Source organism: Miniopterus natalensis, chromosome 12, assembly GCF_054644295.1.
Source record: "Miniopterus natalensis isolate mMinNat1 chromosome 12, mMinNat1.hap1, whole genome shotgun sequence".
NCBI lineage: Eukaryota > Metazoa > Chordata > Mammalia > Chiroptera > Miniopteridae > Miniopterus > Miniopterus natalensis.
In genome coordinates this window covers 44,893,459-44,908,341 of record NC_142092.1, presented here as the reverse complement: position 1 = coordinate 44,908,341, position 14,883 = coordinate 44,893,459, and the positions used below count along the sequence as shown (strand labels likewise).

The 14,883-nt window shown below is 38.5% G+C and overlaps 1 protein-coding gene across 4 annotated transcripts in view; it reads left to right on the top strand.

Moving 5' to 3' along the window:
- The window catches only part of AGTPBP1 (ATP/GTP binding carboxypeptidase 1), a 94,054-nt gene extending 81,349 nt beyond the window's left edge, over positions 1 to 12,705 (top strand). For 3 of the 4 annotated variants that reach the window (XM_087822732.1, XM_016222909.2, XM_016222907.2), the window contains one exon: positions 11,962 to 12,705. In XM_087822732.1, coding sequence (XP_087678858.1) covers positions 11,962 to 12,136 — 175 coding nt within the window. In that variant the 3' untranslated portion in view covers positions 12,137 to 12,705. Of the gene's footprint in view, positions 1 to 7,685; positions 8,469 to 11,961 lie in introns of those variants that run through there. The other variant, XM_016222911.2, reaches the window with a different exon arrangement.
- Positions 12,706 to 14,883: the final 2,178 nt, after the last annotated feature.

Genomic DNA, 14,883 nt, shown 5'->3' with positions numbered 1-14,883 from the left:
TGCCTACTAAACAATAACGGAAGCTAACCTAAAGATTGTTAGCTGTTCTCACTGATGTTTGGATGGCTCCTTTTAAGTTATCTCCTATTCTTTTTCCCCTCTAGCTTTGTTGAGGTATAATTCACAAATAAAATTGTAAGATATTTAAAGCATACAATGTGATGATTTGATAATATGTATACATTGTGGAAAGATTTCCCATATTGAGTTATTAATGTATCCATCCATTATCTCACATCTTTACCTTTGTGTGTGTGTGTGTGTGTGTGTGTTGCATGTGTGAATATTTAAGTTCTACTCTCTTAGCAAATTTCAGTTACACAACCTAATGTTATCAACTGTAGTCACCATCGCTTCCTCAGACCTTATTCATCTTACAACTGAAAGTTCACACCCTTTCACCAACCTCTCCCTACTGCCCCAGCCCCTGACAGCCACTTTTCTACTCTGTTTCTATGAGTTCCTTTTTTCTTTTTCTTTTAGATTTTACATCTAAGTGACACCATACAGTATTTTTCTTTGTCTGGCTTATTTCACTTAGCATAATGCCCTCCAGGTTTATCCATGCTGTAGCAAATTAAAATATTTCCTTCTTTTTAAAGGCTGAATAATATACTCCATTATAACCTATATTCTACATTTTCTTCATCCATCCATCCGCCAGACAACACTTAGGTTGCTTCTATATTTGGCTATTTGTGAGTGATACTGCTTTGAAATGGGTGTACAGATCTCTCTTTGGGATAATGATATTGTTCCCTTTGGACATATACTCAGAAGGGAGGTTGCTGGATCATATGGTGGTTCTATTTCTAATTTCTTGAAGAGCCTCCACACTTTTCTATAGTAGCTATACCAGTTTACATTTCCACCAACAGTGCACAAGGCTTCCTTTCACATCCTCACTATCATTTACTATCCCTTATCTTTGGGATAATAATACATGTGAAGTAATATCTCATTGTCATTTTGATTTGCATTTACCTGATGATTAGTGATGCCGGTTGCTTTTTCATGTGCCTGTTGGCCAACTGTATGTCTTCTTTGGAAAAATGTCTATTCAGGTCCTTTCCCCATTTTTTAATTGGATTGTCTTCCTCTTGTTGAGTTGTATGAGTTCTTTGTATATTTTGGAAATTAACCCATTATCAGATGTATCGTTGGCAAATATTATCTCCCACACAGTGGGCTCCTTTTGCATTTTGAGGATGGTTTCTTTTGCTGTGCAGAAGCTTTTTAGTTTGATGTAGACCCACTTATTTTTTTCCTTTGTTTCTCTTGCCCTAGGAGATGTATTGGTGAAAATTCCACTACGTGAGATGTCCATGATTTCACTGCCTATGTTTTCTTCTAGGATTTTTATGGTTTCATTACTTACATTTAAGCTTTTTATCAAACATTTTGAATTTATTCTTGTGTATTCTTGTGTAAGTTGGTGGTCTAATTTCAATTTTTTGCATATATCTGACCAATTTTCCCAGCACCATTTATTGAACAGACTATCTTTACTCCATTGTATGCTCTTACCTCCTTTGTCAAATATTAATTGACCATAATGGCATGGGTCGATTTTTTGGGTCTCTGTTCTGTTCCATTCATCTTATATGCCTGTTTTTGCGCAGTGCCAGGCTGTTTTGGTTACAAAGGCTTTGTAGTATAGTTTGATATCTGGTATAGTGATCCTTTCAACTCTGTTCTTCTTTCTCAAGATTGCTGCAGCTATTCGGGGTCTTTTTTGGTTCCATATACATTTTTGGAATATTTGTTCTAGTTCTGTGAAATACGCTGTTGGTATTTTAATAGGGATTGCATTGAATCTATAGATTGCTTTGGATAGTATGGATATTTCAGTGATATTCTTCCAGCCCATGAGCATGGTATATTCTTCCACTTGTTTGTTTCTTCCTCTCTTTCTTTTTTCAGTGTCCCGTAGTTTTCTGAGTACAGGTCTTTTACATCCTTGGTTAACTTTATTCCTAGATATCTTATTTTTTTAGTTGCAATGGTAAATGGTATTTTCTTTTTTTAGTTTCTCTTTTTGAGAATTCATTATTGGTGTTAAAAATGCCATCAATTTTTGGATGTTAATTTTGTATCCTGCTACCTTGCTGAATTCATTTATTAAATTGAGTAGTACTTTGGTGGAATCTTTAGGGTTTTTTATGTACAATATCATGTCAAATGCAAATGATGACAGACTTATTTCCTCCTTTCCAATTTGGATGCCTTTTATGTTTTCTTCTTGCCTGATCACTGCGGCAAGGACTTCCAGTACTATGCTGAATAATAGTGGTGAAAGCGGACAACCCTGTCTTGTTCCTGTTTTTAACTGAAATGGTTTTAGTTTTTGCTCATTGAGTATGATGTTGGCTCTAGGTTTCTTAAATCTGTGGCTGTATATCTTCTGTCAGTTTAGGGAAAGTGTTAGCCATTTTTTCTTCAAACATTGATGCTGCCCATTATATCCTTTCTGGGACTCCATTTACATTTAAGTTTGACCTTTTCACGTATCTTCTGTCTTTTACTGTCATGAATAAGTTTCTGTTCTTTGTTCTCTGTGCTTTGTTCTGGATGTTTTTTATTTTAACCAACCTTTAATTCACTCATGCTCTTTTAGGCTGGGTCTTTCTTATCTGATGTGAAATTTATCTTTTTAGTTATTCGTTACAGTTAATTAGGGAGAGGGTTAGGAAAAAAATGTTTAAAAAAACTCCTTTGAGGAAGGTGATTTTTAACAAATTGTGGGGAGCCCAGCAGAATTTACTTTGAACAGACTTTCACTTACCCCACCTCCACCTCTGTTTCTGGCTTTTGGCCTCTAGGATAACAGTCTTTACAAAGTCAACTTTTCACCTCTCTGAACTGGGGTATGGTCTGTGGAAGGGATCTGAAGGTCTAACTGCTCTTAATAAAACCTTTTAACCAACTCTTTTGTTTTCAGTTACACCCTGATAACCAGTATCTCCAATTGCTGAACTTTTCTAGGGCTTTGTAATGCAAATCAGTGTTTTTCCCCTCTAGCTTCTCCTACTGTAGGTACTTAGCAAACTTGAGGAGGTTGGAACTCAAGTCCATTAATTAGTTTTATCCATCTACATCCATCTTTCCACATTTTGTTGATATCTCTTCTTTGCTGTTACCTCACCTCCAGTTTTCTTTTCTGTATGGATTTATCCTTTTAAAAAGTTATTCTTTTACTGTCACATTAATATTTTTTGAAATCCACTATATTTACCAGAAGTTAAAGAACTTGCTCTTCAATGAAGCCTGTGGTTGAAAATTTGTTTCATATTTCCAGGAAATTACCCCACATAAATCATTTTAATTTCACCCAGTTGTATTTGCTGTATAATGAAAATTCCATGTGATGCAACACTAAATCTGCATTATGTCTTTCCTTGAGGGTGTACCACTCTTAGTCAAAGCTGGGAATATTGGTAGAACTCATTTAAAAGCTTACAGCCATATAATTGTTTTGTACTTAGCAAAAGTGTTTTTATTTTACGTGTCACACGAACTATTAAATAGTCTTCTCAGTGACCCTCATTTAAAGGATTTGAGAACTGATAAAACATTTAACAGTACTTCTCATTAGGATTTTGCAGTGATGACTGAATTTTAGTATATTGGGCATATGGAAGAAGTATTTGAAACTTGAGTATATTTAAAACATTATAGAAAAGTGAAGTTGAAAAATACCAACTCTATACAATGTTTTATCGTAATACAAAATGTGCCCGTGTTTAAAGGAAGCCTAATTACTGTCTTACAATCAAACAGTATTTGGACTTGTTTTTTTAAAATTGAGCTAAAATTCACTCTGCATTAAAATAACCATTTTAAAGTGAACAAAACTTTTTATCACTGCCCCCTCCCCCGCCCAAGGAGACCTTCATACCCATTAAGCAGCCATATCTAGCCCCTGGCAACCACTAGTCTGCTTTATGCCTCTGTGGATTTACCTGTTCTGGATATTTCAAATAAACGGAATCATACAATGTGTGACCTTTTGTGTCTGGCTTTTTTCACTGTGCTTGTTTTCAAGGTTCATCCATGTTATAGTGTGTATTAGCACCTAATTCCTTTTTGTGCATACAGCATGAACATTAGAAAATTTAATGAGAAATTGTTCCTAATAAAATAGAACTTAAGCTGGAGAAAGCCTTTAAAATATGCTTAGCATTAAATCTATTTTGTGTTAATACTTTAAAAAATTCTAATCTGATTTGTTTTGATGGAGTACGTTTCTAATAAAGTATGGGGAGTACAGCTCTCTGGACCAGTTAACATCATAAACGCCCCTTGTTTAAAGGCCCTCCTCACCCCTTCCCTAGCATTGTAAGAGACTGCCTTGAAGTTACTGGTAAAGTAGTAATAAAGGTCTGATTGCTACAGACTGTTATCACTAGAATGAAATATTAACCTGTCTGTTATCTATACTTTCTCTGTATGAAGCTAGTGTTTATAAATATATAGGCACTTTTTCTCTTAAAAAAATTAATATTGTTAAAGAAAAATTTACTCATGACACTTGTTGAAGAAGGGGAAGGCAGACTTTGTTCAGGGGGACTGCTACCCGAGGTTTGGCAGCAGCGGGGAGAGAGCTGGTTCAACTCTGAGCCCAGTAAGGAAAAATGGAAATTTGTAGCCAAGGAGTAGAGTAGGGGGTTGGTGGATTGAAACATCGGGGTTGTGGGAGGTGCTGGCTAATTGGACTTGACAGAATTTTTGCTAAAAGAAGGCCAGGGAGATTACATCTTGAAAGGGGTTTTTTCGATAAACTGACTCGGCAGGATTCTTGCTGAAACTGGACTAAGAAGGCAGAGCCACTGGACTAAGCACACAGCCCAAGGTCAGGACCTATTCAGCAAGAGGACTCAGAGGAGCCTGACTTTTAAGTTTGGTCAAGGAGAGAGTCTCTGTCAATATAGATGATTTAGGGCCACATATTAACAGTAATATCTAATACCTAGCTCTATAGTAAAGCTTACTGGTATTAATGTACTTTATTTTTAATGTAGAGTTTACCATTTGATCAAGCTAATCTTAAAACATCTTCCTAGTTAATGGCTGATGCACATACTTGAATCTGGTTTGCATTTCTTATTTATTGCTACCATGAAGGAAATTCTTACAGCTGTAATTGCTGTTGGGATATTTCCTAGGCAGATAAATCATGCCATGTAATTAAAGATCATACACAACTTCTGGTCCACTTGAAATCATAGTTGCTTATAACTAAAAGTGAACCGATTGTGTTTTTGTGCCGAGTCAATGAAATGCTATTGTACTAACAAATACAGAGCAGATCAAAATCATCTCGAAAAATAAGTTTGGGACTTACATGAGCACTCAGGACCCCAGGCCAGATAAGGTGATAATGAAAGCTTTGGGGCTTATTATAAGAGAAGGAAATGTTCCTTATTATTGAGATCCAGATAGGTATCAAGTTAGTGATTTTTAGTCTCTAAGACTTAGCTATACAAGGAATTTGCTGACTATATGTATTTGTAGGTATTTGTGTGTTTTATTCTTGATAGCCTCTTGGAAGAATGAAGTTATTCCTGTCACTTAAGTGTCTGTTTGAGACTTTAAGAATACAATGTTATCAGAACAAGGAAGAATACATGTTCCTTCCAAGTGGATTCATTCTATCCCTTGGCAGGCTGCAGAGCAGGGCAGATCACTCCGATCCAGTGTGGGACCCCTCTGACTTGAGCTGGGTTTGCAAAACCTGTGAAACTTGTTTGACCCTTGGTTCTCCCCTGCCCCCTTTTAGATCGTAGCCCTCGAGAGGTCACAATTCAAAGCCTAGAGCATCTCCTTTCCTCAGCACCACAGTTCTGTGAGAAATTCTGTTTATTTTCTGTTTTGTTTGCTTTGCTGCTTTCTGCTTTGCTTCTCAGCCTTGTGCACTATGTATTTTAAGAATTTACCAAATGCCATTAGGGAAAAACTGTTGGGGTCAAACCTGTGCAACTCGCTTCTTTCAGAAAACTTGGCAGCTCTGAACGCCAATTTTTGCCTGCAGTCCTTTGAAATTGCTAAAAGCTCTGATGACTTCCCTGCCTCTTAGCAGCTGCCCTTGCCTGATCCTTGGTTTCCTCTGGACTTTGCCCCATGTACCTTTTCTCCTTTGTATCCTTTCACTGTAGTAAGTCATGGCTGTGATTACGACTGAGTGCTGAATCGTGTAAGTCTTCCTAGCAAATTACTAAGCCCGGAGTGGTCTTGGGACCCCCAACAGCTGTGACATTCTGAATTTCTGTTAAGTTTGGTTATTATCTCAGAGATTCTACTGTTTTACTGGAATGATCAGGGACAGATGGTATTGTAACCCCTTTATATATGTGTGGAAACAGGCTCAGAGATGAGTTTACCCCACGTCATTCATCTAGAAATTCCCAACAGAACCAGGAATGCATCCAGGTCTGACTCCAGAATTCTCCTCTACTTTCATCACATCTTGTGTCTTCCAAGTGATGGAGCAACATTACTAAAATGGAATGGTTTCAGGTTTTGAAGCTCTCCTGCATTATTTGGGAATTTAACCATTTGATCCTCATTGTGACTAAGGAATGTTTTCAGATCAATAGTAAAGTAAGTTAGAGTTTACTAGTTAATTACTGTTTCCCACGGGCAACTTCGTTATACTTTCCAACAAAGTATGAGTAAATTAGCTTTCTTTTCCCCCCAAATAGATACAGTTCTCTTGTTAGATATTCTGTACACTAAGTCTGAGTGTGCGTATGTGCATGTGTGTGCAAGTACTTATGTGTATTCTGTGGTCACTTGAGACTGACAAAAATTGTTCCTTGTATTTTCTATGGATAATTTTATTTACTTTGTGAAATTTTAGTTGATGCTATATCTCTTATAAAATAGGAATGAAATTATATAAATAAAATATTCCCCCGTATTTGTGCACATAGAGATTTTCTTTCACATTAGACTTGACATTTCAGCACAAAGATACAGTCGGCAAGTCACAGCTTGCTGATAATTTGGGCAATGGAATATTTTTCTGTTTGTGCATCAGTTTCAGAAATTCTCCTCCAGGATATCTTTATTGTGTTGTTTTAAAATAGGTAGGCCTGGCCATGCGTGGCTCTGCGGTTGAGCGTTGACCTAGGATCCAGTTCGATTCCCAGTCAGGGCACATGCCCGGGTTGCGGGCTCGATCAATGACTCTCTCATTGTTGATGTTTCTCTCTCTCTCTCCTTTCCTCTCTCTGAAATCAAATAAAGATATATTTAAAAAAAATAAATGAAATAGGTAGGTTAGTCTCAAAAATTTAGCCAAGAGTGAGGTTAAGGAAGGATTCTGTTACAAAGTAAGGCTGTATTTTTAGTCCTGTTGGCCCAGGGCAGCTCATTGTCTGGGCTCTTTAGGAATTGAGAAACATTTATTTTTTTCTTTAACAAGGTAGGTTTTATTAAGGTCATAAAAATATCTGTACAGCTTAAGAGTTTACCAGTGCTTTCACACTTACCACCTAATTTGAGCCAAACAACTTTGTGAAGTAGTGGGGCTGATATTGTTATCTCAGCTTCACACTTGAGAAAAACTGGTGCTTGGAGAGAGTGACCTGCTCAAGGTCACGCAGCTGGTTGGTGGAAGAGAAGAGGCACAAAAGAATTTCTGACTCCATATACAGTGTTTTGTTTCTTTCATGCTTGTATAGGTAACAGAGCTGAAGATCTACATTCTGATGTCTCGGATGGCCAGTGAGCTCTAATGGAAGTAGACGGGTGTACGTTTGAGGAAGATGGTGAATTCTTTAGGTTTAATTTTGTGCAGTGCTTAATAGTTTAACACGAAGATAGCCAGAAAACTTTGAATCCGAATGAAGCACAATTTTTTTCCCTATCTTTAGAAATAGTTGCAATTATAAACCTTTTCTGCATCCCGATGACACCACGCAGCGGAGAATTTCACTGCCTTCATCTGTGAGAAGGCCCTTTGGGTGAAGGTTTCCTATTTTTCTTGAAGCAGCACGAGGAGGATTGTGTTTGGACTAAAATGCTATTCTCTTAGAATGAAATGTTCCTTATTGAATTGTTTTTGGCGTAGTCATCTTTACACTAAGGCCCAAAATCCAGAGTAGAGGGATGTTGAGGCAGGTGTATATAGGACAGCTGTCGGGGAGCGAAGCAAAAACAGGGCAAAAGGAGTAAACCGACATGAAGAACGGGGGAAACGAGGAAACCGTGGTGGGAAACCAAAGTCACAGCAGTGGGGAAGAAGGAAATGCTGATTAGACATTTTTATGATTGAAGTAATATTTGAATTCCTATCTGCTAATGGAAGGGGATTAGTTATTTTATAACCCTAGGGCAAATTACCTTAAAGTCTTTCTCTTAAGTGACAGTTATTGTGAGATAATGTGTGTGAAGGTACTTTTGAAATTGTAAAGTGCTTAAAACGTATGTTGGAATTATTAATAAAAGTGAAGCTGAATTGCCAAGATTGGTCTTGTGCCGTGATTTTTTTTTACTCAAGTGAAATCGGTGGGATGGGGTATGAAAGTCAGTGATCTTGCGGGCCTGTGGCTCCTCATGAAGGGTGCAGCAGACATTTGTTCAGAGCCTACGGCGTGTCAGGCACTGGGAGCTGACAGGTGGTACTGAGATGGGTAAGTCACACTTCCTGACCTTAAAACGCTTGTGACTTAGTACTGAGAACACAGGTCCACAGTAGATGATTTCAACTGCATCTGAGAAGTAATCAGATGGAATGTTTGTGTAGGTGCAAAGGGAATATATAGAAAGGGATTTTATTCCAAGTTGGGCGTTAAGAAAGGAAGACATGTAAAGATGTGCGCAAGCTGCGGTTTGAAAGAAACGTGAGTGGTGAGGAGGGGAAAGGTGGGGAGTATGTCCTAAGGGAACGATGGCAGTGAAGACCTGTAAGGAGTGAGGCGAGTAGTAGCCTGGACATTGATTGGCAGGACTTGCTGAGAATTTTGGTTTTATGACTCACTGAGTGACTGATACTGAGAGACCACAAGAGGAGCAGACTTGGTGGGGAGAGCGATGGGTTCAGTGGTGAGCATGCCACGTTCACAAGATGCATTGAGATAGCCACGTGAGTATACTAGCGAGCCCGTGCATACACGGGGCAAGTTCAAGGCAGAAGTCGGGGCTGGAAATTTGGATTTGGAAATGGTCAGAATGTAAATTAAAATATATGAGCTCACTCAGAGAGGGCATGCATGTAAGAAAGAACAGTTAGAACATTTATAAGCACCTGTTTTTGAGGCGTACACGGGTGAAGAGCACTGATCAACACTGAGAAGAGACGGAGGAGTGTCAGAATTTCCACCACAGCACAGCACAGCAGAGAGACCTAGAAAAAATGGACTAGAAAGTGGCAACTGAAATAGCAATAAGAAGGCTGCTTTCAGTGGAGTGATGGGGTTTAACCTTCCTTCCCTTCCCTCTATCTCAGTACCTCCCAGTTCCTTAAACCGACATCTGATCTCTCCTCCCCCCTCACCTCTCCTGCTCACCCTCCACCCCAAGCACACACGTACATGAGGTGGCACTGATGGCCCCATCGCGATTGCTGGGTGTACTCTGTCTACTTCAGCTACAGGCTGGGATCGGGATTTTGTTAGATCTGCAGAAACAAGAGCCAACCCTCAGGGCCAGTAAGGGTTATAGGAAGAGAATGAAACTGGTCCCCTCCTGGGTAGAAGGATGGGTGACGCCGGAACCTGAATGGAGTACACGTCACCGCCAGCGTGTGCGTGAGCCAAGATCAGGAACTGACAGCATCAAGTCACCTGGGTGCAGCCCTGAGCATTCCTCAGTATGGAATTTCTTTTGAATTTCCAGGAGCTTGCCTTCCAGGTGTGCTTCTCTGTCTTAAATGTGCTTTCCAGCACCTCACACCAGCATTCACCCCAGTCTCCTTGCCGTGGAGCTGCTTTGTCTTGATCCTGAGTATTTCTGTGGTTCCTAAATCACACTTCTCTCCTGTTTCCTCATGACTTACAGCTTGTAAGAGTAAGCTTTTTTTTTTTTTTTAAACACCTTTAAGTTTAGATTTTCTAATATCCAGCTTCCCATGTAGAACCAGGCCCTCGCTCTGACCCCAGTGTAGGGGCTGGGCTTCCCGCAACCGGTCTGTTGTCCTTGGCGGCAGTGGAGGGGGTGCGTGGGGTTCTGTATCCGTAGATCTGAACAACGCCTGCCCGCTCACCCCCCACTGCACGGACCCCGTGCCCTTCCTGCCCTTTGGGAGGGCCCGTGGTGCTGCTGGGTGCCTGCCCCGCGCTGGCCGCTGTGCTTATCCCTGTGGAGTCAGCTTCTGCAGGCCTGGTGGCTTTCCCGGCCCCCGCACCACTGTCCTGCGTGGCTTCTGAGCAGATCTGTTTCCTTCCTTGTGTTTCCATGATCGTGTCTTGTTACAACAGTTCCGGGAGAAAACAAGTATGCAGCAGGAGCTTGGTCTTGTCTTGCTTTCTCTGCTCACCTCTCTCTCTCCCCTTCCTTTGTTCCAGCTAGTCTTCTGTATATTCTAAGAATCACCTGGGACACCTTGTGAATTTGAAATACCAAGGTCAAGCAGAGGAGTGAATTATAGTTTTACAGTTTTTCAAAAGAGAATAATTGTCATTTTAAAAGGCAAATAATTTTTTCTTTTAATCTAACTTTTTCCCCTAAAGATATAACAGAGTCATGATCAATATTTTAGATGCATATTGGAAAGCTGTGCTCTTGTTCTTGTGAGTGTGAGGGGTGTTGTAAAGTCTCCTACAATCCTCCAGGCCACTCATCTTGGTTTATCAGGACTACTCCATCACAATGCTTGTCAGAGGAAGTTTGCTATATGTAAGATCAAGATGGTTTTGCAATGTATTTTTCTTTAATGAACAAAATTAAAACAATTCTAGGAAAAAGGGTAATCTCACCAGATGAGTTTGCTTTCTCTCGTCAGAAAATTATTACCATAGAATCCATTTACTTGTCTTTCTTGCCCAAACTTGCAGGTACTGAACTCAATTTAATATTCACTTGCAGGAATTCTTTCATTTCAGGTGTCTAATGACATCTGCTTCTCTGCTCATTTTAACAGATTATTGCTCCCTTTTTTATTGTCTGATTTTGTAGCTTTTAATTGCATCAGCAATGGGAAATCCACTTGGAAGCAGGTGGGATATAAATGAACATACATCTGTTTGAAATTAAGATAGTTTGGGTCACAAAATGGGGACATTGAGACGGGGTATGTGTGTGTGTGTGTGTGTGTGTGTAATCTCCCAAATGGGGAAGCAAGAAACAAGAATACTGTTATTTTTTGAAGAGGAAAGTATATATTACCCTAGTGGGAAAGTTGTCTTAATCCCAAACAATGTACCTAATGAAATATTTAGAAGTACTTAGTGCTTTTAAGCAAGTATCTTATTCTGTGTCCCCAGGGAAAGTAATTAATCTGGGTATGGAGTGTTCACTTGTTTTTAATTTTTATTCTTAACCAATAGAAACTGTGAGGATGGGTATATGTTTTTATGGCAAATAATGACTTTACAGACTTAGAAGAAGTAGTGTCAGTGCATTACTAGAGGAACCAATTAAATACCCACAGTTTTTTACAAAGTCTATTGAAATTATCTGTTGCTTGATTTACAGGGATTAAAGTAGAACATTTAAGCCTGCAAATTGATGAAACCCTTCAAAGAAAGCATATTGTTTTTTGTTGCTATCTAATTGTAGGGTGTATATTGACACTCTTGTAATATAATTAAAAATGAGCATTTCACCCTTTATTATCAGTGCAAGCAGGTTTCACCTATTACAAATCTCTTAGCTTGTTCATTTGGATAACATTTTGAAGGTCAGCCCACCCAGTTTTATTATATTGAAGCAAAAGCTAATCCAGTGTGTTCAAATAATCTGACATTAGAACCTTAAAACCTAACGAAGCCTTGTGTGTTCTGTGTGCTTTGGCTGCAGCCCTACCACTTATGTTTTGGATGAAGATGAACCTCGATTTCTTGAAGAAGTTGATTACAGTGCAGAGAGTAACGATGAGTTAGATATTGAATTTGCTGAAAATGCAGATTATGAGCCTTCTACTCAAGAAGAAGTACTCTCTGACTCTGAGTCCTCAAGAACATACCTGCCTTGAGCCCTCGGCCAAGTCTTGTAAATGCAAAGAATTAATGAACTATCTTGATTTTTATTACACAGGAAGTTTGGAGGAAATGAGTTTATAGAGAGCTGACTCGTAAAGACAAAAAGAAACTTGGGCCTGTTTGGTTTCAAGACAATAAATATGTTATTAATTCATGATAAAATTGGCGCTTGTTTTCTTTTAGCTATTCAATGCACTTAACGTAGCATTGAATTATTGAATATTGTATTTACTTTTTTAAAGAGAAACCTGAGTGTCATTGCATGAATTTTTATCTCCCTATGGTGATGTCCTGCATCAAATGGATAATTCTGAAGCGTGCGAGAATATAAAATCTAAATTCTAGAGTTGTTGAAAACCCTGAGCTTTTGAAAACTAATATATATGTACATGGATTTCTCTAGATGTGTGTCTGTAGGAAGGGGTGGATAGATACTGAAGATAAGACTGTTCTTTGAATCATGTTAACTGTTGAGCTGTGACTGAAATAATCCTGAGTTTGCCTTGAAACCATTACATCCTACATTTACCAAATTAAACAAATAAAAATAATATTAAACGTTGCATTCATTTTGTCATCCTTTTTAACCAGTCCAGATTACTGGTTTATAGAATCTTTGTCAAAATATTATAAAAATCCAACATCTGAACACATTGATAACAATTGGTAAAAACAATGCTTAGCTTACCGGCGTTGTGTTTCCTGTATGGGCATACCTCTCTCTACCTGTCGTGCAGGATGTATTTGAGCAGCTCTTTTGTGTAAAATTGTGTCTCATGGGCACACTTCAAGTGTATCACTGCAGTCAGTTTGTTAAGAAGCTTTAAAAATGCAGTGAGGATACAATGCAATGTGAAATGTAGAGTGGAATATACGCTTGATTAGCATTTCCTGAGCTGTGCTGTGTTATCAGACTTCGCGAAGTAAATTCATATGGGTCATGGCGACGCTGGCATCTGAGTCCTAAATGACTGCAGTGAACTTCAGCCTTTTCTTACAGTGACACCTCCCCAAGTTTAAGCTGTCCTGCTGCACAATAAATAAAAGAAGTCCAGTGACTTTGGATAAGCGCTTTAAGAACTAAGTTTCTGTTGTAACAAAACATATATGTAAAGATACCTCATTCACAGATTCTTGCTGGGACTCAGGTGCTTAGGTTTGGGCACATTATCTTTGGTTATTCCTGATTCGATTTTTTTTTTTTTTAAAAACCTGTCATACCTGGAAAGAAATTATAAAAGTATATTTCAGATTTTTGTATTTTTCAAATCAGTGATTTTCATTGTATGATTTGAGGCATTTTCATCCACAGTGTAGCTTCTTTTTGATGTCACGGGAACCACGTTTTAAAACACAGCATGGAGCAGTTGATAACAGAGGTCTTTTTCTCTAAATAGCCTAATTCTTATTAACTTCAGAAAATAAAGACTAGATAGATTGTGAAGTTGAAGAAAACCTCTTGGTGTGTAGTAACGTAATTTAGGGGAGAGCAGGATATTTTAGCAAGGTAAATATTTAATAATTTGTCTAATAATTTATTATTACAAAGTTATTTTATTTATTACTTTATATATAAAATAATTACATATTGTATTTTTTCAGAGTAGATTATGGAGCCATTAGGTCTGTACTGTGAATTTTTCTTGGTTCTTATAACATTAGAAATTAAAAGCCAAAGCAGTCATCATGAAAAGCAGTTACAGCTACTGTAATGTGCAGAATAACTTGATTTATTATGTTAAGCAGTGTCAAAACCCCTCACCATGTACCACTACAATATTTTGTATTGATGAAGTTCATCTTTGAGCATATGTTATAAACCTGAATATGTCTTTTATTAAATAATTATTCACAGAATAAAAGAGGAAGTCTTTATGGTTAGGAAATGATTTTATTAATAAATAGCTTTGGAAACATGAGAAATAATTTAAAATACTAGCTTTCTTAATTTGGGGTAAAACTAAGTTTCATTGGCTATTAGTAGCTAAAATTGCCCTTAGTCTTACCTCTGTGGCTATGTCCTTTTAGGGCTTTCAAAGAATGATTGCCATAAGCCTGAAAATTAATGTGTAGCTGATCAACTGAGTCTTGGGTCACTTGGGCATGATGGAGTTTAGATTTATTGATTTACCTTGTGCTTGGAACCACAGTGAATTTCTTAAATGTAGTTTTGGTCTAATCCAGTGTATAGTATACGTCAAAATCACCTGGAGGCCTTGCTTCTCAAAACAGAGATTACTAATCATGTAGATCTGGGGTGGGGCCCCTAAATTTGCATTTCTTTTTTTCTTTTTTTAAAAAAATATATGTCTTTATTGATTTCAGAGAGAGGAAGGGAGAGGGGGGAGGGAGAGAGAAACATCAATGAAGAGAGAGTCACTGATCAGCTGCCTCCTGCACGCCCCTGACTGGGGATGGAGCCCGCAACCTGGGCATGTGCCTCGATGGGGAACCAAACCGCACTCCCCTGCATCATAGGTCGATGCTCTACCCCTGAGCCGTGCCCAGCTGAGCATTAAATTTGCAATTTCTTAAAAGTTCTCCAGTGGCGATGCTGTGGGAACCACACTGTGAGAACCACTGGCATGATCTGATACGCTCTTTCATGATCACAGTTTCTTAAGAATTAGCGCACCTATGACTTGGAAATTAACACCAGAGATGATTTAGATCAAATTAATTTGCAGAATCAAGAAAATAGACACTCAGTCACAGGGTCACTTGGGCATGGCCAGAGTTT